The 23514-nt window shown below is 44.2% G+C and overlaps 1 protein-coding gene across 2 annotated transcripts in view; it reads right to left on the bottom strand.

Annotated features, from left to right (window-relative positions):
• The window catches only part of TTC28 (tetratricopeptide repeat domain 28), a 780748-nt gene that overhangs the window by 148500 nt on the left and 608734 nt on the right, over positions 1-23514 (bottom strand). For both annotated transcript variants that reach the window (XM_023559275.2, XM_010598769.3), the window contains 4 exons: positions 8496-9837; positions 6686-7209; positions 2675-2784; positions 773-902 (listed from right to left, as the gene is read on the bottom strand). In XM_023559275.2, the coding sequence (XP_023415043.2) occupies positions 773-902; positions 2675-2784; positions 6686-7209; positions 8496-9837 (2106 nt within the window). The remainder of the gene's footprint in view (positions 1-772; positions 903-2674; positions 2785-6685; positions 7210-8495; positions 9838-23514) is intronic.

The raw sequence follows: 23514 nt of genomic DNA, 5'->3' as shown, positions 1-23514 counted from the left end.
CAAAGACATCGTCGGTTCCAATGAGCGCCTCTGCAAGCCAGGCTGGGTCAGGGACAATGGTCTGGAGAGATGAGGAGGCCCAGAAAGAGGTGGAGGATGGGGGGCTTCAAGAGGGCAGCTTCAGGAGTGGAGGCCCAGATGCGCACTGTGCCAGGGCTGCTGTCACACAGGCCTGGGAGGGTCATCACAGACGATGTCACAACCCAGAGGGCAGGCGGCCTAGTAAACCCATTTACCAGACAGCAGTATGAGCAGATGTGCAGCTGAGGAGATAAAGAAGAAGCCAGGCGTCTTCTCAGGTATTCCTCCTTAGTCAGGGAGAGCTGATGGTCTCCTGCTTGCTTCCCCCTCCCCTGCCAGGTTCCCTCTCACCACTAACACCTGGCTTTATGCACCCCTGTCTCCGGGTCACCTTCTCTGCTTTCTGGGTCTGCCTGCCAGACCACTTTGCTTCCTCTGCGTTTGAGCTTACTTTACCCTAGCACCACTTGCACTGTTGTAGACTCAATGATCTATGTCTCTCGATAGGCTCAGAGCTTCTTGAGGTCAAGAATCAGGCCTTCCTGACTTCAAATCCCCAGGGTCGGCGTTTGGCATGTAGTAGGTGCTCTGGAGAGATTTACTGCACAAATGACCAAATGTTAATGACTCGATTGTGGTTGTGGCTTCTCAGTCTGTCGTAACGAGTCCTATCTCAACACAGCAACCACTGAGCCCCTGAGACACCCAGGCACACACGCACACACCAAGCCAGAACCCCAGCTGTTCTCACCGAGGCTGACCAGCACCCGCTGCAAGGCCTGGTAGGAGGACGTCTGCAGGTCGAAGAGGGAGAGTTTGTAGTCTGTGCTCAGCTGCACCTCATGCCGGATTGTTTCAAACAAGGCCGATGCCCTATAGAGCTGCAAGCAGGGGACAAAGAAAACCACCATTACCCAGAAACCTAGGTCCAGGTACTTACAGACTAGAGACAACTTTTGCTCACATCTTGGTGTACAACCCAAAGACTGTTGCAAAAGTTTTGAAAGGATTAATCTTTATTTTCAGATAAGTCTTTGTGGATCTGAAAAGATCATACCCCGCAAATTCTAGTTTATATAATCAGTTTTTGACAGACGTGGGGATCTAAAAGACAGAGGTTACAGACTTATGGTTTGAAAGACGGATTTAAGTTTTAAAAAAAACAAACCAGCTAGTAATCCAGCCAAGTGCTAAGTTTTACTGGAACAAAAAAAGCCATCAAATGATCATTATTTACCAGCCCAGGCCTCACTACACCTGAGGAACAGAGTGTGACCCAGTGTGGTGGAGGCACTGGGAAATGGGTGAAGCTGGTGGGAAAGAGGACAGGAAGTCACTCTCAGGAGGGGAGGCTCTTTGTCGTAGGCAGCTCAGTGCTATGGAGCCAAATCGTAATTGGCCCTCCACTGCAGTGCACCACGGTCAGGTCTTCACTGGAAAAGCTCGACAGGAGCCCTGGCCACACTAGAAACTACAATGCCACCTCCACCACCACCAGCACCCCCAGGACTGGATGCTTGACATTCCTAATGGAGACACTCGCTGCTGTGCTAACTGGCTTCTCCTTCAGCGAGCACACCAGACTCTTCTGACTCTGAGACGTCTGTGCTAGAAGCACAGTGTCCAATTCTCAGTTTACGCAAATTAAAAAACAATAGAATTGTAAGACTGAGAGACTTAGACTAGGATCCAGGAGTCTATTCCTAGCCCTGCCACTAATTTGCTGTGTGACTTGTGGCAAGACTTGGAACTTCAGCTTCTTCGTCCCTAAAAGGGGGATGGTCGGCATTCTACCTTGCAGGGTTATGTCGAGGAATACGTGTAGTGAATGAAAATACTTAGAAAATTGTTAATCACCATATTATTATAACCTGGACATTAGAGCGTTAATTTCTCAAAATGGCCTTTAATGGCTTAAAAAGTATGGTAAGATACTATAACTTTCTAGCATGCTATGGCACGAATTCAGTCCCTAAATTCTCCTGAGCCAGGACGGAAGCCTTGATTTACTTCTCCTTGTTTCCCCTTTACCTAGCACCATGTCCTTTGCAGTAATTACCCACACACTGACTGAATGGACGAGTGTGGAATTTTAGAGGTCGCCATCTCAGAACTTCTCCACCCTAACAGAGCAAGCCCTTAGCTCCAGGTATCTTTCGAATCTCCAGAGCCAGCAGGCTAATGGACTGCAACTATTTGTACATATGCAGGAAGATGAACTTACTGCAAGAGAAAACCAGGGAAGGAGGGAGGAAGGCAGGGAGAGAAAAGAGAATGAGGTGGGAGAGGCATGTCTACTGATATAACTAGAAATGTACAAGAACGTTAAATGCAGTGATTATGAATTCTTGGATTACTTACTTCCATCATAAAATCCAAGTTATTTCCTAATAAGGTTTAATGAGCAACGGCAGCACGTAACACAGGAATTCCAGAGAAATTTTTGAAAACTCGATCAGACAAGTAAGCAAGAATCTTTCCTTAATGGTTCAGGACTTCTGGGCCTGGACTGGATGGAAACCCTGTACATCAGCCCAAGGGTGGAAGGCAGCACCCTCTGGCAAATGTCATCACCACGGAGATAGTAATCCCAAGTTCTCCCCTGCCTCTGGAAACAACACCACCCACTTGGGTCAGGGCTTCTCCTGCTCACCTGGTGCTGGGCCTCCTCCAGATTTCCGCTAGCCCAAAGAGAGAGGCCGAGCCCGTGGCGGATTTTGGCCTCATCTTCTCTTCGGCCCAGTTGCTCAGCTAGCCGTAGACCTAAAAACAGATGGAGAAATTTTAAGGAAACACAGGAGACAGACAATTCCACTGTGCCAAGGAGGCCTGCAGAGTCATTCTGCTTCAGGTAGACGTAAAGAAGGTTAACAACACGGCTAGATAAAATGCAGGACGAGAGCTGAGTCAGCCCAGGCAGAGGAAGCATTCTCTTCAATTTCTGTGTTGGTAGCGACTTTTCCAGGCCGCTCCAGGATGCACCAGCAAGAGCTCAGAGATCGCAATCAGCAGGCGACAGGTTTGCAGGGCAGGCAAAAAGGTGGAAACAAATGGAACCTAACCTGGCTGCCCTCCCTGTTGGGAAACCCTTAGCTTCGCAAATGAAAACTCCTGGCCTATAAATTTATCAAACCTGATTCTCTGGCTGGCAAAATCTTTTCCCGACAGTTCCACAATGCAGAAGCCAAGATAATACAATAAAACCTGCAAAAGCCAGAATGTGTGTAAGGCAGCAACCTGTCAGAAATGGAAAACCTAAATATTTTCCACTAAAATGATCTACAAAAAAGCACTAAGACTGCACCCTGTCAAAGGCAGAAAACTTGCGAGACCCGGAAAAACAAGGCAGTCCCGTTGAATTTCAGCTCTCACGGGTTTAACTGCATTTTCCTCATCACATGCATGTGCACAACAGGCAATTGGTGTTGGTGGGGAGCACACGTGATGCCCTCCAGAAAGCAGAACACTCGCACTGCCTGACCCTGCCTTCTGAGGGAGGCTACTGAGGTGGCTCATATCCAATCTGCTTTTCCTTTAAGTCAGAGGCTTTGATCTGCCTCCATGGGGTTGCAAAGCAAGTGCTATTATGAGTCAGAAGCCTGACATGAGACTGTCCTCACTCTAATGGCCTTCAGATAGGCACCTGCCGTTTGGGTCACTTACCCACAGCAAGCTTCTGGATTTTGTGGCACTAGCAACCTCCGGGGTTTTGTGGGAGCCAAATCTGAGGGCAACCACTTATTGCACTGGGCCCTAAGATGCTCTCCGCATCACTTTCCCCTCATTATCTTTCTCTCTGCAGACAGACGTGCACTTGTGCAGAAAGGCAGCATGTGTGTCCCTATGCCACAACTGAACACGCAGGGAAAGGGCCTCCTTCTAATCCCATTCAGGGTGGACGGGACCCTGCCTCTGAGTGTGTTGGGCCTGTGCTATTTTAGACTCTGGAAAAGGAACTGAGTCAGTTGAGAGCATAATAAAAGTAATACTCTGGTCCAAGGCTCATGAAATATGCTTTTAAAAATGTACATAACTCGGAAATAGCATTTTAATTTTAAATCATGTCACCGAGTAACAAAAATAATACTTGCAAATTATTCATATTTTTAAATACCTCACAGAAAAAGAACACAAATGAAAGTAGACGGTTCTTGGGGAAAACCCAGGAGGATACTGGTTGTTTTAACCTTCAATAAGCTAGCCACATTAATTCTCCAAATCAGACAACCCTGCTGGTTTGGGGTCTGTGAGTCAGGAGGAAAACTCAGTGAGGTGAGCTCCCTTGGGATGTCTGCTCTGTGTGAGTGGAGACTTTGCTTTGCTCCTTGCTATCTCTTCATACTCAGGACACACCCTGGTCCACAGTCAGGGCTTCAGCAATGAACAGTTCAAAGCCCACTGGACAGACATGGCATCTGCCCTGCCCCAGCTTCTATTGGCTTCCGCCTCTTAGGAATCTAATCCACCCATCCAGCAATCCTGGAGCCTGGATTGCCAGGAACTGGTTGCATGTTGTTGTTAGTTGCCGTGGAGTCAATTCTGACTCATGGCAACTCCATGTGTGCAGAGTAGAACTGTGTTCCATTGCGTTTTCATGGCTGTGATCTTTTGGAAGCAGATTGCCAGCCCTTCCTTTGAGGCACCTCTGGGGATGTTCAAACCACCAACCTTTTGACTAGCAGTCTATGCTTAACTGTGCAACCCAGGGACCCCTCTTTTCATTTGGAAAAAGAAAGAAAGCTGAATAAGAACAGGAGTTTTAACCAGGAGTGTCCATCTGAATCCCTGGAGCACCTGTTCCAAAGACTCTGCGCCACCTGTGAGACTCTGTGGCACAGGGGCGGGGGCCATGCCGATATCAGGCCCATCTGAAAGCCAGGAGAGACAGCACTGGGTGGCTTCCGGCTGAACTGTTTGGTCATTTTGATTGGCTGCAGACCCAACTCAGAGCACTGGGAAGGGACCGGCCAGGTGTCCTGTTCCAGGCTCCTGAGAAGTGGGCATGGCCCACAAGAAAAGGTATCTGCTGCACACTGTCTGGTGGAGCCCATCCGTGAAACAGGCCCGTGGAGACACTACAAATCACATTTTAGACTGCTGCAAGACTTCAAAGAACAAGAAACAATAAAAATGAACTCCAGAGTTTTTAATAAATACAGAATTATGTCACAGTGTCTCAAGCAAAGCAGCTGCTTCCTGGAAACAGTATTGTAGGAATTACAAAAGTACACAGCTGAGAGGTTGTCCTCTGCCTGGCCTGAGTTTTAGTTTTCACCAATTCAACTGAACACCACCCCTAGTCTGTTAGAATTTTACCACAGTCAAGTTTCAGGAAACTGAAAGCGAACAGTCATAGTTGACGCATTGAGATAGAGCCCAGCCCAGAGAGAGCAGGAGCCAGATGAGGCCTGGGGAGTGGTTCCGGCCTCTCAGTAACTTCTCAGCCTGCAGGCCAGTCATCCCCGATTCGTGCAAAGGAAACAGTGACCCATCAGCTCCTCTCCCACTCTCCACCTTGCTTCCTGCTCCCCTGTCCCCCACTTCCCCCCTGGGGCTCAGGAGTAGTAAAGGATAAAACTGCCCCAACCCTGCTCTGTTCTTTTGCAGTTAGGACCCTGCATAGTTCCTGAGGTCAGAAACCCCAGGTTGAGCCCACTCCACCACTGACCGATTACATGGCCACAAACAAATCACTGTGCTTCTCTGAGCCTCAGTTGACTGAGCTGCAAAATAGGGAAAAAAAGGTACACTTCTCAAGGTTATTGTAAGAATTCAGATTAAATCAATTCTATCTGCAAAGCTCCTTGGGAAGTATAAGTGAGTCTGTGCCTGAATCAGCCCCATTGCCTCTCACAGGTGAGCTGAGAGGCAGCCTCTCCATCCTTCTTCCCTTCCACTGGGGAAGGATCCAAAGTGCCTAACTGAGCAGAAGTGCTTTCAGGAGCAAAAAGTCCTACACAAAGTAAAGAGGTGGACGATGAATGCATTGCTACAGGGACTTCTGCTTCAGGGGAAGGAAGCTTCAAAGGACTGCCTACACCCAGGTAACCGCATGGCAGAGAAGCAGCCAACTCCTGGGTCAGCCTGGAATAAGACTTCACCATGGCGCCCACCCAAGCACTGTGGGCGATCAACCCTGGGGAAGAAGCCAGCTCTGCTGCTTAGACTGAGGCTTCCAGATGAGACCTCCACTACCCTATCAGAATTGCTTTCTATATTTGATAGTTTTGATAGTTCAGATATCTTCTAGAGGGATAACTGGGCTGGGAGCAGATAGCATTTTCCTCTGATTTGGACCCTGAAATTGTACATGATTAGCTCTTCCTTGATTCATCTGTGTGAGAATGTGTTGTTCACCCAGCAGAGGGCTGGGAAAAGCAAGGAAGGTATCAGCTTCTTGTGCATCTGGCTGGCAGCAGACACTGTCCCAGAAAGAGTAAGCCAGCCTGGGTCAAGAGAGAGCTAGGTAAGGCATTCTGGACAATGAAACACCTTAGCACTAGCAAGGGACACCCAGTGGGAGCACCATGATTTTGGGAGTTGGACTGCTGATGTGGTCTCAGAGGTACCCCTCAGTTCAACTCAAACTTGCATACATCCTTCTGAGTAGACCTGAACTTGATCTTGAGGAGACCAAAGGCCCACAACAGGCATTATGACCTACCTTCCTGTAAATACATGACTGCCTGGGAATAGTTCTGCAAGGCATGATGGGTCCTCCCGAGGCTGCTGTATGATACCGTCTTAGCCACCAGGTCATTCATCTGGGCGGCAATGCTCAGGTGCTGCTCTTGATAGACCACAGCCCTCTCAAAGGTGCCCAGCGATTCGTACGTTAGGCCCAGGTTCCCATAGGCTCGGCCCTGGCACGTGGGGTTGTTGGTTTCCTCTGCTATCTGCAGGTCGAGCTGGTGGTACTGGAGGGCTGTGTCATACTCCCCCATCTGCTGGTAAACGCCCCCCAGGCCACAGGCCGCGTCGCTCTCTAGGGCTCGGTCTTTCATCTCTCTGGCAATGTTCAGCTGGCGTTCCAGGCAGGAAATGGCTTGTTCATAATTCCCTAATTGGCTGTGCAGACTGCCCAGCTCTCCGTAGGCCTGGGCTTTATTGAAGGCCTCCCCGAGCTCATGGGCCACCACGAGCCTCTTTTCGAAGCACACGAGGGCTTGCTGCAAGCTCCCCATCGCCCTGTGGGGATGTAGACAGAGAAGCAATGATATTACTTCGTGCAGGTGCAGACATGCTAAAGCCCCTGAGAAAATGAAAAGCATTTGTCACTGTCACTTACTATAGAAGCTCTTAACTCCTCTTCTAGCTAAAATCTATCATGTGCCCTTAGAGTGAGATGCAGGGGAATTTCATAATCAGGGAAGCAATTCCAAAGGTATCCCTTAGTGACCTTCCCAAGAACTTGAGAGTCAATGGGATCTACACCCCAGAGGAAACATAAAATATATTAATAGGCACAATGATAGCAAGTGAGCTGTTTGGTTCTTTGGGCCTCCCAATTTCTACTACCGCTTAGATGATTTTTTTGAAATCACTTTACAATGACTGTAAATCTTTCCTCCTGTGCTTCTCTGAGCACTCTGTGGGTGATGATTTAGTCTGCCCCTTGCCCTGCCTCCACTCCTGGAGCCCTCATCCCCTTCCTGTCTGGAGAGGCCATATATCCTGCAGACACACGGGAGCAGACACAGACACCTTCTTGGGTTCCCTGCATTCAGGAGAAAAGCATCCCCTTGGCTAATGGTGTGTTTTTCTGTGCTAAGAAGTGACATGATAAAGAGTGGGAAGAGCGTGGATTCTGGCAGCAGACCAAACTAGCGCGTGGGGCACATGAACGCCTTTCCCCAGGCCTCAGTTCCTGGAAGGTAAATCCCACACCCGCAGCAGATGATAGTGGAGGCATGATAATAAAGGAGTACTACAAATATTCTGTGAGCTGTCTATGCCAGGCACCCAGCACGATGCAGGGTGCAAAGTATGTGCTTATCCATGCCCCCCATTACGGCTTTTCCTAAAGCATACAATGGGGTCCAAGTAATTGGTGGGTGCAGATGTTATATGAAAAAACAAATTCACATACTGTGGAAGGCATTCAGAAAAGATCAGTTTGACTGATTCATGCACCTTTCCTATTTCCTACTACCTCTTTTATCCTGTCTATTACGATGCAGTCAAAGGCATTATGTTTGGAGTCAGAGAGCCCTGGCTTTGACTCTCAGCTGCCCTTGTTAAGCTGTGTCATCTTGGGCATCAGTCTAAACTCTCTGGGTCTCAGTTCCTTTCTCCATAACCTAAGGGTAATAATACCACCTGCTTCATTCACAGAATTGTTGGAAGACTCGAATGAGATGACGTGTATGAAAATGCTCTGTAGTCAATAAACTACCACACAGACACAAGGTTGCCTTTACCATCACAACTGCTCTATTTGCAGGTTTTTCAACCACATTCGTCCTCTTTTTTACCTGTGTCCATTTCCTAGGCCCCGGTAAGCCTTGGCTTGGTCTTGCATGCGATTCAGACTCTGGGCAACAGATAAATACTGTTCATAGTATTTGATAGCTTCCTCGTAATCCCCCAGGGCCTCGTAGCAATCCCCCAGGTTGCCGTAGGCCCGGCCCCTGTCCAGCACAGACTCATTTCCGCTGAGCTGTTGCAACATGGCCAACTGCTGCTCGAAGTAGCCAATGGCTTCTTCCATCACATTCATGTTCATCTTTGTGATGCCCATGTTGCCATAGACCTGGGCTTCTAGACTTGGATCCTTCAACTTCTGCCCTAGATCCAGCTGCTCTTCATAACACTTGAAGGCCATCGTGTATTTCCCCAGGGCCATGTAGACAGCTGCCAGGTGCCCATGAGCTCTGCACTCCCCTGGCAAGTCGCTCAGCTCCTGATAGACCTCCAGTTCTTGTGTGTGATAGCCCAAGGCCTTATCATATTTCTGGACCATTCGATATGCAGTGCCCAGGGCGGCATATGCACTGGCCTCCAGTCTCCTGTCCTTCACGTGGTGAGCCAAGCCCAGTTGCTGCTCGTAGAATTTTATTGCACCGCTGATATCTTTTTTACAGACGAATATATCACCCAGGTTCCCTAGGGCTCGAAATTTCGCCTGGGAATTATTCAGGGATTGGGCTAGGGACAGTAGGTATTTCTGACATTCCTCAGCTTTGCCGAAATTCAGCAAAGCCTTGAACGCTAGGCCCAAGTTGCAGTAGGCTTTTGCTTGGCTCAATTTGTCATGAAGATCTTTGGCCAGTGCCAGATCCTGCTCATAGTACTTCACTGCCTCCTGGTAGTTCCCAAGGCAGTAGTGGGCATAGCCGAGATTGTGGCAGACCTTCCCTTCTCCTTCCATGTCCTGAAGGTCGGGAGCAAGCCGGAGGTACTGTTCATAATAGGGGGCAGCCTGGACATACTCTCCCCGGGAACAGTGGAAGTTGCCTAGGTTGCTGAGGGCCCGGGCCTCACTCTGGATGTCCCGCAGCTCTCGGGCGATGTTCAGGTGGTTCTGGTAGTGCTGCAGGGCCCGGTCGTGGGCACCCAGGGCCTGGTAGGCCACGGCCAGGTTGCCATGCGTGGAGGCCTGTGAGGCACGGTCGTTCACTTCCATGGAGATCTGTAGCTCCTGCCGGTGGTACTTGACCGCCTGGTCATACATGCCCAGAGCATTGTAGGCGTTGCCCATGTTCCCGTAGGCCCGCCCCTGAGCAGCGTAATCACTCAGCTCCTGGGCGATGCACAGGTGGGTCTTGTGGAGTTTCAGTGCAGTGTCATAATCGCCCTTCATCTGGTGTATTATTCCTGCAGAAGAGAATAAAAGAGCAGGAAAAGGTTTGAATACCTGATTAGGAGAACATTTTAATTTGCCACTCAATTTATACTAAAATACAACTCAGATGAATTAAAGAATTTAAAAGAACAGAAGGTAGAATTAAATATTTATCAGCTCTCCAGAGGGGGAATAGCTTCCTATGCCCGAAGCAACAGAAAAAAACACGGACAGATTTGATTACAGAAATAAAAATCTGTTACAAATACATACCTAAAATTAAAAGGCAAACACAACAGTGGGAAATACATGAAACACAGATGAAAAAGTTCAATAACTGTTGTATGTAAGGATTTCACCCGATTTGATTTAAAGCAGTCAAGACCCCAATTGACAGAAACAGGCCAAGAAGTGGGAAGTGGAGACAGACAACTCACATCCAAGGAAATACAAAGCGGAGCCACAGGGCAAAATGCTCATCTCTTTTACTAATCAAAGAAATGGAAAATAAAGCAACCTTCAAGTACCATTGTACATCTACTAAATTAGCAAACAACCAATCGAAATGATACCCTGTGTGAGGAGATTGCACTGAGATTGGTAAACACACAGACTGCTGGGGACGTAAACTGGGACAACCTGTCCAGGAGGAAGCAGCAGGGCGAGAGGCACAGCAGACACGATCAAGACTCTGTCCTGCAGTCCTATACACAGGAGGGAATGCTTCCTGAGCAATCGTCAGCAGACACACAACTATACGCATGACAATCTCCACTGCAGGGGCGGATTAGTGAAAAATCTAAATGCCAAACACCAGGGGACTGTATAAGTAAATTTTGGTACATCAACTCAACAGAGGATTATGTAGTCATTAAAAATGTAATTATGAAGTCTACGCTGAAAATGGGAAAAAAATGTTAACTGGAAATAGCAGAAAACAACACTGTGCTCCCTGAGACAACAACATGGAAATCAGTGTGTACGCGGACAAGGCCTTGAGGGAAGTATGCAGAAGCAGAAAATGGTTTCCTTGTTAGATGATGCGATCTGAATGATCTTTGTTTTAAAACCTCTTTTAATTCTGTGATACTGTTTTACAGTCAACAACAAGAACACTTTAAACAATCCTAACAAACTCTGCTATAGTGGCTAAGCTGAGCTATCGTTTTTAGAAGCGGTTCAAAATAAGATATAGCATAAATAGAAAACCAAAAAAACCAAACCCACCGCCATCGAGGAATTCCTGAGGTGGTAGAAGTTAAACTACACGTAATTTTTCTGTGCATGTTTTTGCATGAGCAAAATATTTCACAATTTAAAAATAAATACATCTTGGTACATTCTATATAATGTAATAACATGGTGTCATTAAAAATGGTGAGCACAAGTTTATTAACATGGGAAGAAGCTTACAGCATATTGTTAAGGGGATACAGAGTTACAAAACAATACATTTTAATTAAAAAATAGGATCTGTGTATATGTACAGTTTACATTTATACATATACATATCATATAACAATTTAAAGGTTTACAGTAGTCTTTGGGTGGTAGAATTACAGTTTCTTTTTGCTTATCTGTATTTTATATATTTGTCTATGATGAAAACATACTCTTGGTTTAAAAGTTACTAGAAGTATTTTTGAACTTTGATACAATAAGAGAAATAACATTCCTAGGGATGGAGTCTGGTCACTTCCCTGGGTTGGATATGTCACTGGTATCCCAAGAGTCAGCTCAAAGAATTGGAGTTTTTAAGAACCTATCTCAAGATTAGAAACTCTGTGGTGGCTTGCATGTTGCTATGATGTTGGAAGTTACGCCACTGATATTTCAAATACAAGCAGGGTCACCCATGATGCACAGGTTTCAGTAGAGCTTCCAAACTAACACAGACTAGGACAAAAGGCCTGGCAATCTACTTCTGACAATTAGCCAATTAAAACCTTATAGATAACTACAGAACATTATTCAACTTGCTTGCTTTAGATGCACCATCAGAAGGGATCAATTGCTAGAGGAAGACATCGTGTTTGGTGAAGTAAAGGGCCAATGAGGGCTTGGAGACCCTCGGTGAGATGGATTGGCATGATAGCCACAATGATGGTCTTGAACATGCTGGTGGCTGTGAGGATGATATAGGGCCAGGCACTGTTTCATTCTGCTGTACATAAAGTAGCCACGAGTTGGAGCTGACTCAACGGCAGGTAACAAACCACTACTAATCTACTTTTGTCTCTATGCACTTGTCTATTCTAGATCTTTCAAATAAGTGGGACCCTACAATATTTGCCCTTCTGTGACTGACTTATTTTACTCAGCATTACATTTTCAAGGAGCATCCATGTTGTATCATATATCAGAACTTCATCTCTCTTTATGGCCAAATTATATTCAAATAATGGATAAACCACATTTTGTTGATCCATTCATCTGTTGATGGTTGTTTCCATGTTTTGGCTGCAGTGAAGACTGGTATACAAGCAGCTGTTTGAGTTCCTCCTTTCAATTCTTTTGGGTATATATCTAGAAGTGAAATTGCTAGATCATATGGTAATTCTTTCACAGCAGCTGCACCATTTATATCCCCCCAGAAAAGCATGAGGATTCCAATTTCTCCACATCCTCACCAACACTTGTTATTTTCTGTTTTCTGTTTTTTTTTTTTATTATTATTAACTTTTATTGAGCTTCAAGTGAACGTTTACAAATCAAGTCAGTCTGTCACATATAAGTTAATATGCATCTTACTCCTTACTCCCACTTGCTCTCCCCCTAAGGAGTCAGCCCTTCCAGTCTCTCCTTTCGTGAAAACTTTGCCAGCCTCCAACTCTCTCTATCCTCCCATCCCCCCTCCAGACAGGAGATGCCAACACAGTCTCAAGTGTCCACCTGATACAAGTAGCTCACTCTTCATCAGCATCTCTCTCCCACCCACTGTCCAGTCCCTTTCATGTCTGATGAATTGTCTTCGGGGATGGTTCCCGTCCTGTGCCAACAGAAGGTGTGGGGACCATGACCTCCGGGATTCCTCTAGTCACAGCCAGACCATTAAGTATGGTCTTTTTATGAGAATTTGGGTTCTGCATCCCACTGATCTCCTGCTCCCTCAGGGGTTCTCTGTTGTGCTCCCTGTCAGGGCAGTCATCTGTTGTGGCCGGGCACCAACTAGTTCTTCTGGTCTCAGGATGATGTAGATCTCTGGTTCATGTGGCCCTTTCTGTCTCTTGGGCTCTTAGTTGTCGTGTGACCTTGGTGTTCTTCATTCTCCTTTGCTCCAGGTGGGTTGAGACCAATTGATGCATCTTAGATGGCCGCTTGTTAGCATTTAAGACCCCAGACGCCACATTTCAAAGTAGGATGCAGAATGTTTTCATAATAGAATTATTTTGCAAATTGACTTAGAAGTCCCCCTTAAACCATGGTTCCCAAACCCCCGCCCTTGCTCTGCTGACCTTTGAAGTATTCAGTTTATCCCGGAAACTTCTTTGCTTTTGGTCCAGTCCAGTCCAGTTGAGTTGACCTTCCATGTATTGAGTGTTGTCCCTCCCTTCACCTAAAGCAGTTCTTATCTGCTAATTAATCAGTAAAAAACCCTCTCCCTCCCTCCCTCCCTCCCCTCCTCGTACCACAAAAGTATGTGTTCTTCTCAGTTTATACTATTTCTCAAGATCTTATAATAGTGGTCTTATACCATATTTGTCCTTTTGCCTCTGACTGATTTCGCTCAGCTTAATGCCTTCCAGGTTCCTCCATGTTATGAAATGTTTCACAGATTCGTCACTGTTCTTTATCGATGCCTAGTATTCCATTGTGTGAATATACCACAATTTATTTACCCATTCATCCGTTGATGGACACCTCGGTTGCTTCCAGCTTTTTGCTATTGTAAACAGAGCTGCAATAAACATGGGTGTGCATATATCTGTTTGTGTGAAGGCTCTTGTTTCTCTAGGGTATATTCCGAGGAGTGGGATTTCTGGGTTGTATGGTAGTTCTATTTCTAACTGTTTAAGATAACGCCAAATAGATTTCCAAAGTGGTTGTACCATTTTACATTCCCACCAGCAGTGTATAAGAGTTCCAATCTCTCCGCAGCTTCTCCAACATTTATTATTTTGTGTTTTTTGGATTAATGCCAGCCTTGTTGGAGTGAGATGGAATCTCATCGTAGTTTTAATCTGCATTTCTCTAATGGCTAATGATCGAGAGCATTTTCTCATGTATCTGTTAGCTGCCTGAATATCTTCTTTAGTGAAGTGTGTGTTCATATCCTTTGCCCACTTCTTGATTGGGTTGTTTGTCTTTTTGCGGTTGAGTTTTGACAGAATCATGTAGATTTTAGAGATCAGGCGCTGGTCTGAGATGTCATAGCTGAAAATTCTTTCCCAGTCTGTAGGTGGTCTTTTTACTCTTTTGGTGAAGTCTTTAGATGAGCATAGGTGTTTGATTTTTAGGAGCTCCCAGTTATTGGGTTTCTCTTCATCATTTCTGGTAATGTTTTGTATTCTGTTTATGCCTTGTATTAGGGCTCCTAAGGTTGTCCCTATTTTTTCTTCCATGATCTTTATCATTTTAGTCTTTATGTTTAGGTCTTTGATCCACTTGGAGTTAGGTTTTGTGCATGGTGTGAGGTATGGGTCCTGTTTCATTTTTTTGCAAATGGATATCCAGTTATGCCAGCACCATTTGTTAAAAAGACTATCTTTTCCCCAATGTTTTATGTTTTTTAATACTTATCATCCTAGTAGGGGTGAAGAGGTATCTCATTATGGTTTTAATCTGCATTTCTCTAATGACTAACAATGTTGAACATCTTGCCATGTGCTTTTTGACCATTTGTATATCTTCTTTGTAGAAATGTCTATTCGAGTCCTTTGACCATTTTTTTAATTGGGTAGTCTTTTTGTTGTTGAGTTGTAGGAGTTCTTTATATATACTGGATGTTAAACCCTTTATCCAATACACAGTCTCCAAATATTTTCTCCCATTCTGTAGGCTGTCTTTTCCCTTTCATAAGAAATGCCCCTTGATACACAAAAGTTTTTAATTTTGATTAAGTCCAATTTATCTATTTTTTTCTTTTGTTGTTCATGCTGGAATCTTTTTAACACTGAAAAACTGTTAGTGACAGAAACATTTCACTTCCAAAAACCTGAATTTAACATGTATTCTTAAACTGCTTTCAGCTAAAGAGAAACCTTTTAGATTTCAAATTTCCAGGTGTCCTGAGAGGAAATGAATCATTTACTCCCTCTCACCTAGGCCTCTGCATTTCTAAAATGGGGATCAAAGTGTCTGTCCAGCCAGGAGTCCATCGTTATGGACACAACCAGTGACGGCAGCAGGAATGTTCGGCAGCAGGAATGTTCGCGTGTCAGAGCCTCTGAGCACTTTCTTCCACGGGTGATGTCTTTGCATTTTTTTCCATAGATTTGCATTTTATTGCAATGATTTTTTTTTAAGCCAGTATGATCACTTGTTGGTTGTTAAGGTAAGAATGAGAAGAGATAAGATACAGCAGCATGGAAGCTGGGCAGTGATACCCTCAGAGAAGGCAATCAGATGGAGCTTGGTTTTCATGTATGCCCCCTCCCACCACAGACACAGGCCTCCTGGCTATCGCCCTCCGCCCTCCTCGAGCCCCATTCTACAGGATGCTAGCTAAGCATCTGGAAAGCACACTATAATGGAAAAGGCACAGCATTCAAAGTCAGTTCTGTTTTACAAGCTTGGAGCCTGCCTCATTCAGCTGAATGTCTTTAAGACAGTCAGGCTCGGAGCCCTTGTTTGCTTATTTTTTTTAAATGGCAACTTTTTTGGTTTTTTTGTTTCCCTATTAATAAGCTTAGGTTATACTCATCTCAAAGAAAAGGTATGAGAAACATAATAGTGTACATCAACATACTTTGTAAACTATAACATGCTATCTAAACACATGGTACGAGCGGGTATTTAGAGAAAGGAAAGGAATTCTATCTCTTACTCTTATGGCCTAAGAGTCTGGGCTAGTTAATAGGGAGCAGTTGGGATGATAATGGCTACCCAGGGTTCATTGATTTGTGAAAGAAACTGCCTGCTGGGTATGACAAAATGATCTGAACTCCAGCCAGCTTACCCAATGCACTCCCCCCTTCTCCTCCTCTTCCACTTCCAAGGGCCTATAAAGAAACATAGGACAACTGATTATCCCAACAAAGACTTCTCCACACAGACGAGGGTAAGAAGAGCTGGACTTGGCTGAGAGGGGATTTTTTTTTTTCACCTGCCCTTGTGTGTCTGCTGCTCCTGACACTGCCAGCCTGGAGGATTCTGAACAGAACATTACACTCTCTTGGCAGCCTTTCTCTTTGTTGAGACAACATAAAAGCAGCCCTGAGAGCTGCCAGCAAAGTGAGTGCACACGCTGAGGAGATAATCTGCAGATCCTCCTTCCCTTTTGAGACCACAGCTTGATTTTCCAGGGCCATCACTCAGATGAAGACTTACAGAGGGCCTGTCAGCAGAGGCCCACTAGGTGACAACGTGCTGCAGGGAGGGGAATTAAATGAAGATTAGTGGGGCAGAAGATCCTCACAAAGCCTAGTTCTCACAGGACGTGTGGAGAAGGGACACACGGGTATGAATTTATACATCACCACAGGAGGCCTCCACCTAGGGGTCAGGAGTGGCCACCGCCACGGGAATAAAGACACCTACTTCAAAGGGCTGTTATGAGGGCCAAACGAGATCATGCTTATGAGAAGTTGGCACAAGTGCCTGGGACATAGTAACTGCTCAGTACGTTTTGCTTTTATTATTAACCATCACCAACCAAGACTAAGGGAGCTGTGGACAGGAATTAGTAACACAAGCCAGGCAGAAGGAATTCTATTAAAACTAAAAAGTTGAGCATTTTAGCAGTGAATTCTTGCTGCCTTTCATTTTGTGAATTCTCTGAGAGTAGGGCCTCAGCGTAACTCCACAAATGATGGGAGCCCTCTTCTCTTTTATTTAAAATATTATTGTTCTGTTTATTAACACTATAATATTAGTAGTGCGCAATCCAAACGGGGCTTTAAGAGCTCATCTATTCTTTCCCTGTTTTCAAACAAAGTGAGTTCTGCTCCATCCAAGCCAAATCACTAGCTATTCTCAGAGAAAACATAGGATATGGGAACTGGAAGAGGCCCTCCCACAGGCTCACTTTATAAATGACACAAGCAAGGTCCAGGGAGAGGAAGTGAGGCATGGCAAAGCTGAGGCAGGGATTTCTCAACCCCAGTGCCCTCAGCTGCACAGTCCACCTGCTTTCAAGATAAGCAGGAGACATGAAGGATTGTTATTAGTCTTTTTAGGTGTGATATGGGACAGTAATGATGCTGTAAAAATTTCTTATCTGTTAGAGATACATATGGAAGTATTTACAGATGAAATGGCACGGTGGGAGGGGGTAGGGGGAGTGCGAGTATGTTTATGAAAATAAATGAAACAAGATTAGCAAAATGTTGATAATTGTTGAAGCTTGGTTATGGGTATGAGGGGGTTCATTTACACTATTCTCTTGACCTGTGTATGTGTGTGTATGTATGTAATTTTCCATAATAGAAGATTAAATCAATTAATAAAGAATATGGAGAGAGGTTTGCACTGAGTAGTCTTCAGTAGCCCCTTCTGGAATCAGGAAACTTCTCATAGCTAAGTCCTGACTATGCTAGTGTAACTCCTTATTTCTGTCTTTGGGATCTAAGTAGAGAAAGATCTATAGCTCTACTTATCCCTCTCAAAATTGGGAGGTGACATGTGTAGACTGAAAACAACACAGCACTTTGTTGCACAACTTTGATTTGTTAATAGTCATGATATCTAGTTTGCCTTTAATAGGGTGGTATTCTATGTCTTACAAAGAGGCAAGGTGCAAGGGGATGGTAAAAACAGCTGAGAAAACTGCTCCATAGAAACAGCATTGCATCATCTTGGCTGCTTCTCCCAATCTTTGTCCTCACTTGGAAAAGTGGCCCCAGTTCTTGCCAGAGGGCGCATTATTCCAAGCCTAGAACATCTTTAGGTGCCCTGGATCCTCTCCCTCTCAAGGATATATATTTCACACATACTTCTTCTACATTGTACTTAAAATCTTTCAAAGCTTGGGACGAGGAAGAGCCGACATATCTGTTCAGTAAACAGATGGCTGCAGTCAAAGACATGAGAACAAGTCTACGTTAGAAGCATAACCAGTTGGATGTCTTTTCTAATTCATTTTCAGGTTACCTGACATTTATGTACCATTATTTTTGCCAGTGGAGGACAGCAAAGGTTCAGATATTTTAAAATGACTGATAATTTCAAAATTACTTATCATATGACGTCAGCTACAAGCATTTTCCTGAAAGGTAGGGTTTTCCTGAGAAACTCTCTGTGCCTGGTTCTCTACTCAGTGATCTTATTTATGCCTGGAAACATTCCAGTGAGGTCAGTATCATGGTCTCAGAGACCCAGAAGCTTCAAGGATTTACTCAGGCTTATTGTTGTTGTTGTGTGCCGTTGAGTCAATTCTGACTCATCGTGACCCTATATGTCAGAATAGAGCTGCTCCATAGGGTTTTCCAGCCTGTAGTCTCTATGGGAACAGATTGCCAGGTCTTTTCTCCTACAAAACCCCCCAAAAAAACCAAACCCACTGCCGTCGAGTCGATTCGTGGGCTCAAATTACCAACCTTTCAGTTAGCAGCTGAGTGCTTTAACCACTGCACCACCAGGGTTCCTTACGCAGGCTTACATAGCTCTCAGTGGCAGAGTTGGTACTGGAAGCCAGGTTCATCTGACTCGGCGGTCTATACTTCCCTTAGCTGGAACATCTATTGAAAGGCAGATGTGATTTTGTGCCCATTCTTCTTTATTAACATTAGTATACTTTTGTGACAAACCAACCTCATTGCAGCTATATAAGAATGATCGATGGTCTGGCTAAATTCATATCTAGAGAGTAGAGAAGTATACATTTGAGGCCAGCAAATCCTGAGAGCCTCAGCAAGGTAGTAGAAGGAACCAGATGTAATCATCTATGTGGGCAACACCTTTGGAGAACTCTTGGGCGATCACGCATCTTGTCTTCAATCATTTATCTTAATTACATCTGTCTACTTTTTCTGCCAAACCTACCAGGCTCTTCCTGCTCCTCCAAAGGATAATTGAAGTTACTAGCCTGTTATCTTCTTTGCTTCAATAGCAATTTAGGATGTCTTCAGTGACATTGAGAGTTCAGTGGCTCTTCTGTCCCAGACCCCAATTAGCCCTCCCCTTCTGTTGCAATTCTAAGAAGCTCCTGTAATAAGGTTGTGAGGAAATCCCTGCCACATCACCCCTCTCTCCCACCAACACACTCCTCTGGAAACTGTCTTTTTAACCTAACTTGGCGGGAATAAAGTACATTCGACAGAGAAATAGGTCTTAATTGCTCAATCCCTGGACCCTGGAGACACCCCTTGAGGCTACATGGAACCAGACTAGTCCTCCTCTGCCACCAACCAAAGCCCTGGGTAAAATGAGTAGTGACAAGAAGCCAGTCTGGAGTCCAGGAGCCTATGGGTATTTCACTGCTTTCATTCATATGTAGCCCCACTTTCTCTTTGCCTTGGATAGTTAAAGACCAAGTCTGCAGGTAAGTAGTTCAGAAATTCCCTGGGCCTGTGCCGCTGTAAATCCTGAGGCAGTGGGAAAGATTAATTGTGCCATGAAGTAGGGGAAGTAATAATTAAAACTATTAAAAAGGACGTGGCTAGAAAGAGAGCCCTGCTGATGAATGAGGTAGGAAGTGCTAGCCACAGCCATCCCTGATGGCTCAGGCCAGGCCACTGTGAGAGAACTTGGGGGGAAGCCCAGAGCAGAGTGAAAAATACGCTGGGCCTGCCTGGCCAAGCCCCGCCATTAGTCACTGTTTGGAAAAGGCACAGTGTGCCTGGTTTTAGTCCTGGACCACAATAAGAGAAGGGAGGCACCCTCATATGTTCACAGCACAGAGAATATAATAGGGGGTTAGATTCAAAGTGAAACAAACATTTCTTTTGTTCCCAGTGCCTGGGGTTAAATCACTGAAATGCCGAGATAGCTGCTTCTGCTCCTCCCTGGAGCTGAGACTTGGAAGGTGGGTAAGTCCCTCCTCCCCAGAGCACCTTCTGAAAGTTATTCCAGCCTGCAGGGTAAAGTGTAGACCAAATAAAACAGCATTTATGGACTTTCAGGATCCAGCCACCATCACAGCTGCCCCCTCTTGCCCCATGCTCCCTCTACTGCTCCAGCCAGGCCCGAAACAGCTGGCAGCTCAGAGGCATCCTGTCCTTTTCATCCTGTGGCTGTCTCATCTCACTCAATCGGCTTGCCTTGCCTTTCTGGCCCTGACTGGCAGACTGTACTAATGTTCCCCACTATCTGGTTCTCTTCTACATCCAGATATGTAGGCAATGTATTGCCATATGTCCAAAAAGTCAGGTATGGCCAAGTGACTTGTTTCGCCCAATCAAATTTGAGTAGAAGCGAAATGTTATATCCAGGCAGAAGTGTTCATGAACTGGAATGCAACATCCTATGCTCTCTCTTCCCTTCCCCATGGACTGCAGAAGCTGTGGATTCCAGGTGGTGCAGCTACAGGAAGATGGAGCTACAGCATGCCTGGATCAAATTGTTGCCCTGAGGGTTGCATGAACCCACCATGGGCTTCGTATGAATATATTATTTTGTTGTTTTAACAACCACTAAGATTTGGGAGCTGTTGTTACTGCAACAGAACCTAGCACATCCTCACATCCAATCAATATCAACCCTCCAAGCCCTTGTTACAGCCTGCATTTCAAAAACTGTGTCTCACCAAAATCTGCGGGAGAGGAAAGACATTAGCTAACGGAAGTTTCCTGAGCCATCTATGCCCTGGATCAAGTGAGACCACTAAAACCTGTAAACCTGAACCAAATGACTCTGGACCCACAGAAAACAGGTTTCAGCAAACTGAACTTTGTCATTATGTCCTAGGTTTTGTTTTGTTCTTCGTTAATACTTTATTTTTTAGAGGACTTTTGAGTTTATAGAAATTGAGCAGATAGTAGAGAGTTCTCATATAGCCTTAAATGACTGATTTTAGATCTCTCTTCTAATACATGCATGCGATGTTATAAATTTCCCTCTAAGGACTGCTTTTGCTGCATCACACAAATTTGATAACTTGTATTTTCATTTATTTCAAAATATTTCTAAATTTTTCTTGAGGCTTCTTCTTTGACCCACGTGTGAACGTAGAAGTGTGTTGTTAATCTCCAAATATTTTTCTGCTATTGATTTCTAGTTTATTTAATTCCTTTGTGGTCTGAAAGCAAACTTTGTATGGTTTCTATTATTTTAAATTTGTTACGGTGCACTTCATGTGGTCTGTCTTGGAGAATGTTACATGTGAGCTTGAGGAGAATGTGTGTTGGATGAAGTATTCTATAAGTGCCAATTAGATCCAGTAGACTGATGGTGTCGTTGGCTTCAACTATATTCTTACTGATGTTTGCTTCACATATTTTGATGCTTTGTTGTTAAGTGCATACACATTCAAGATTGGTATGTTTTCTTGGAGAATAGACCCCTTTATCATTAAGTAATGTCTCTCTTTATCCCTGCTAATTTTCCTTGCTCTAAAATCCGCTTTGTCTCAAATTCATATAGCTATTCCACCTTTCTTTTGATTTGTTAACATAATATATCTTTCTCCATCCCTTCAATTTTAATCTATTTGTGTCTTTATATTTAAAGTAGGTTTCTTGTAGACAACATATAATTGAGTTTTTTTTTTTTAATCTACTGTCAGTCTCTCTCTTTTAATTGGTATATTTAGACCACTCACATTTAAAGTGATTATTGACATAGTTGTATTAATATCTACCATATTTGTAACTATTTTCTATTCATTGTACATGTTCTTTGTTTCCTTTCTAGTCTGCCCCTCTTCTTCTGCCTTCTCGGGTTTTAATTTAGCTTTTTATATAATTCCATTTTTCTCTTCTTTCTTAGCATATCACTTATACATCTTTTTAAAAAAAACTTTAGTGGTTGCCCTAGAGTCCACATATACATTTATAACTAAGTCCATTTTAAAATAACACTAGCCTACTTCATGGGTAGTGCAGGCACCTTATAATAGAGTATCCCCTTTTCCTCCCTCCAGTCCTTTATTACATTTCTGTCATGCATTTCACTTATCCATAAGCTACAATCACCCTACTCATCATTGCTGTTATTATTTTGAACAAAGTTATCTCTTAGATCAATTAAGAATAAGATAAAAAGGCTTTACCTTCGTTTTTTCTTTCTTGTATGTCCTTCCTTTGTTTATGTAGATCTGAATTTCCGACCTATACTATTTTCCTCTGTCCAAGGAATTTCTTTTAACATTTCTTGAAAGAAGTCTACGGGCAACAAATTCCTTTGTTTCCATTTGTCTGAAACTCTTTATTTCTCTTTTACTTTTCAAGGATAATTTTGATGGATAAATAACTCTAAGTTTGTGGATTTTTTCTTTTAACATTTTTAATATTTCACTCCACTCTCTTTTTGCTTGCCTGGTACCTGAAGAGAAAAAAAAAAAACCAAACCAATTGCCATCGAGTCGATTCCGACTCATAGCTACCCTATAGGACAGTGTAGAACTGCCCTCATAGGGTTTCCAAGGAGTGCCTGGTGGATTTGAACTGCCTACCTTTAGGTTAACAGCCGAGCTCTTAACCACTGTACTACCAGGGTTCCACTGTATTAAAGGCTGGGCTGAATGACCTACAATATTTTTCCTATTTCTAAATTTCTGTGATTTCTTATTCTATTCCCAGAAAGAAATAAGTCACCAAACTATGCAGAAATTCTGGCTTCTAGTAAAAAGAAAAAGCAGTTGGATTTCTATCTCTTGATGGTAAGGGAGAGCAGAATGGTCTGGGCTTATTTCAAACAGGTTACTTTTCCCCTGTGTGTGTTTCAGAATGATTACTGTCCTTCCCCCTGCTCAAGGCATGTGAGAATTTTTCTCTTATTTCTCTGATCTTCATCATGAGAACCTGGTAGGGCTCCTGGAAGTAAAAACTCATGAAAGTGTGGGGGCTCTCCTAAGACTGGGCTCCCAGGAGTTTGTGTGTATGTATGTGTGTATGTGTCTGTGTGTGTCTGTGTGTGGTTTAGGTGAAAGTTCACATAGCACATTAGGTTCCCATTCAACAATTTGTGTACAAATTGTTCCATGACATTGGTTACAATTTTTGCAATACGTCAACATTCTCTTTATTTCCATTCAGTTTGTTCTGCTTCCATTAATCTAGCTTCCTTTTCCTTCCTTGCCTTCTTATCTTTGCTTTTGGGTAAATGTTGAACATTTGGTCTCATATAGTTGATTTTTGAAGGGAACACATTCCTCGTGGGTGATATGGTTTATTTTATAAGCCAATCTATTAGGAGAACCCTGGGAGTGACTTCAGTTCCAAGTTAAAGGGGTATCTTAGGGCAATAGTCTCAGGGGTTCCTCTAGTCTCTATCAGTCCAGTAGCTCTGGTCTTTTTTAGGAATTTGAATTCTATTCTACATTTTTCTCTCATTCTATCAGGCACCTTCTATTGTAAATCCTTCGTCAGGATGGTTGATAGTGGTAGCTGGGCACCACCTAGTTCTCGTGATCTCAGGCTAGAGGAGGCTGTGGTTCATGTGGGCTATTAGTC

Source organism: Loxodonta africana, chromosome 19, assembly GCF_030014295.1.
Source record: "Loxodonta africana isolate mLoxAfr1 chromosome 19, mLoxAfr1.hap2, whole genome shotgun sequence".
NCBI classification, from domain to species: Eukaryota; Metazoa; Chordata; class Mammalia; order Proboscidea; family Elephantidae; genus Loxodonta; species Loxodonta africana.
The sequence above is the reverse complement of the archived record's forward strand: the minus strand, read 5'-3'. Positions and strand labels throughout refer to the sequence as shown.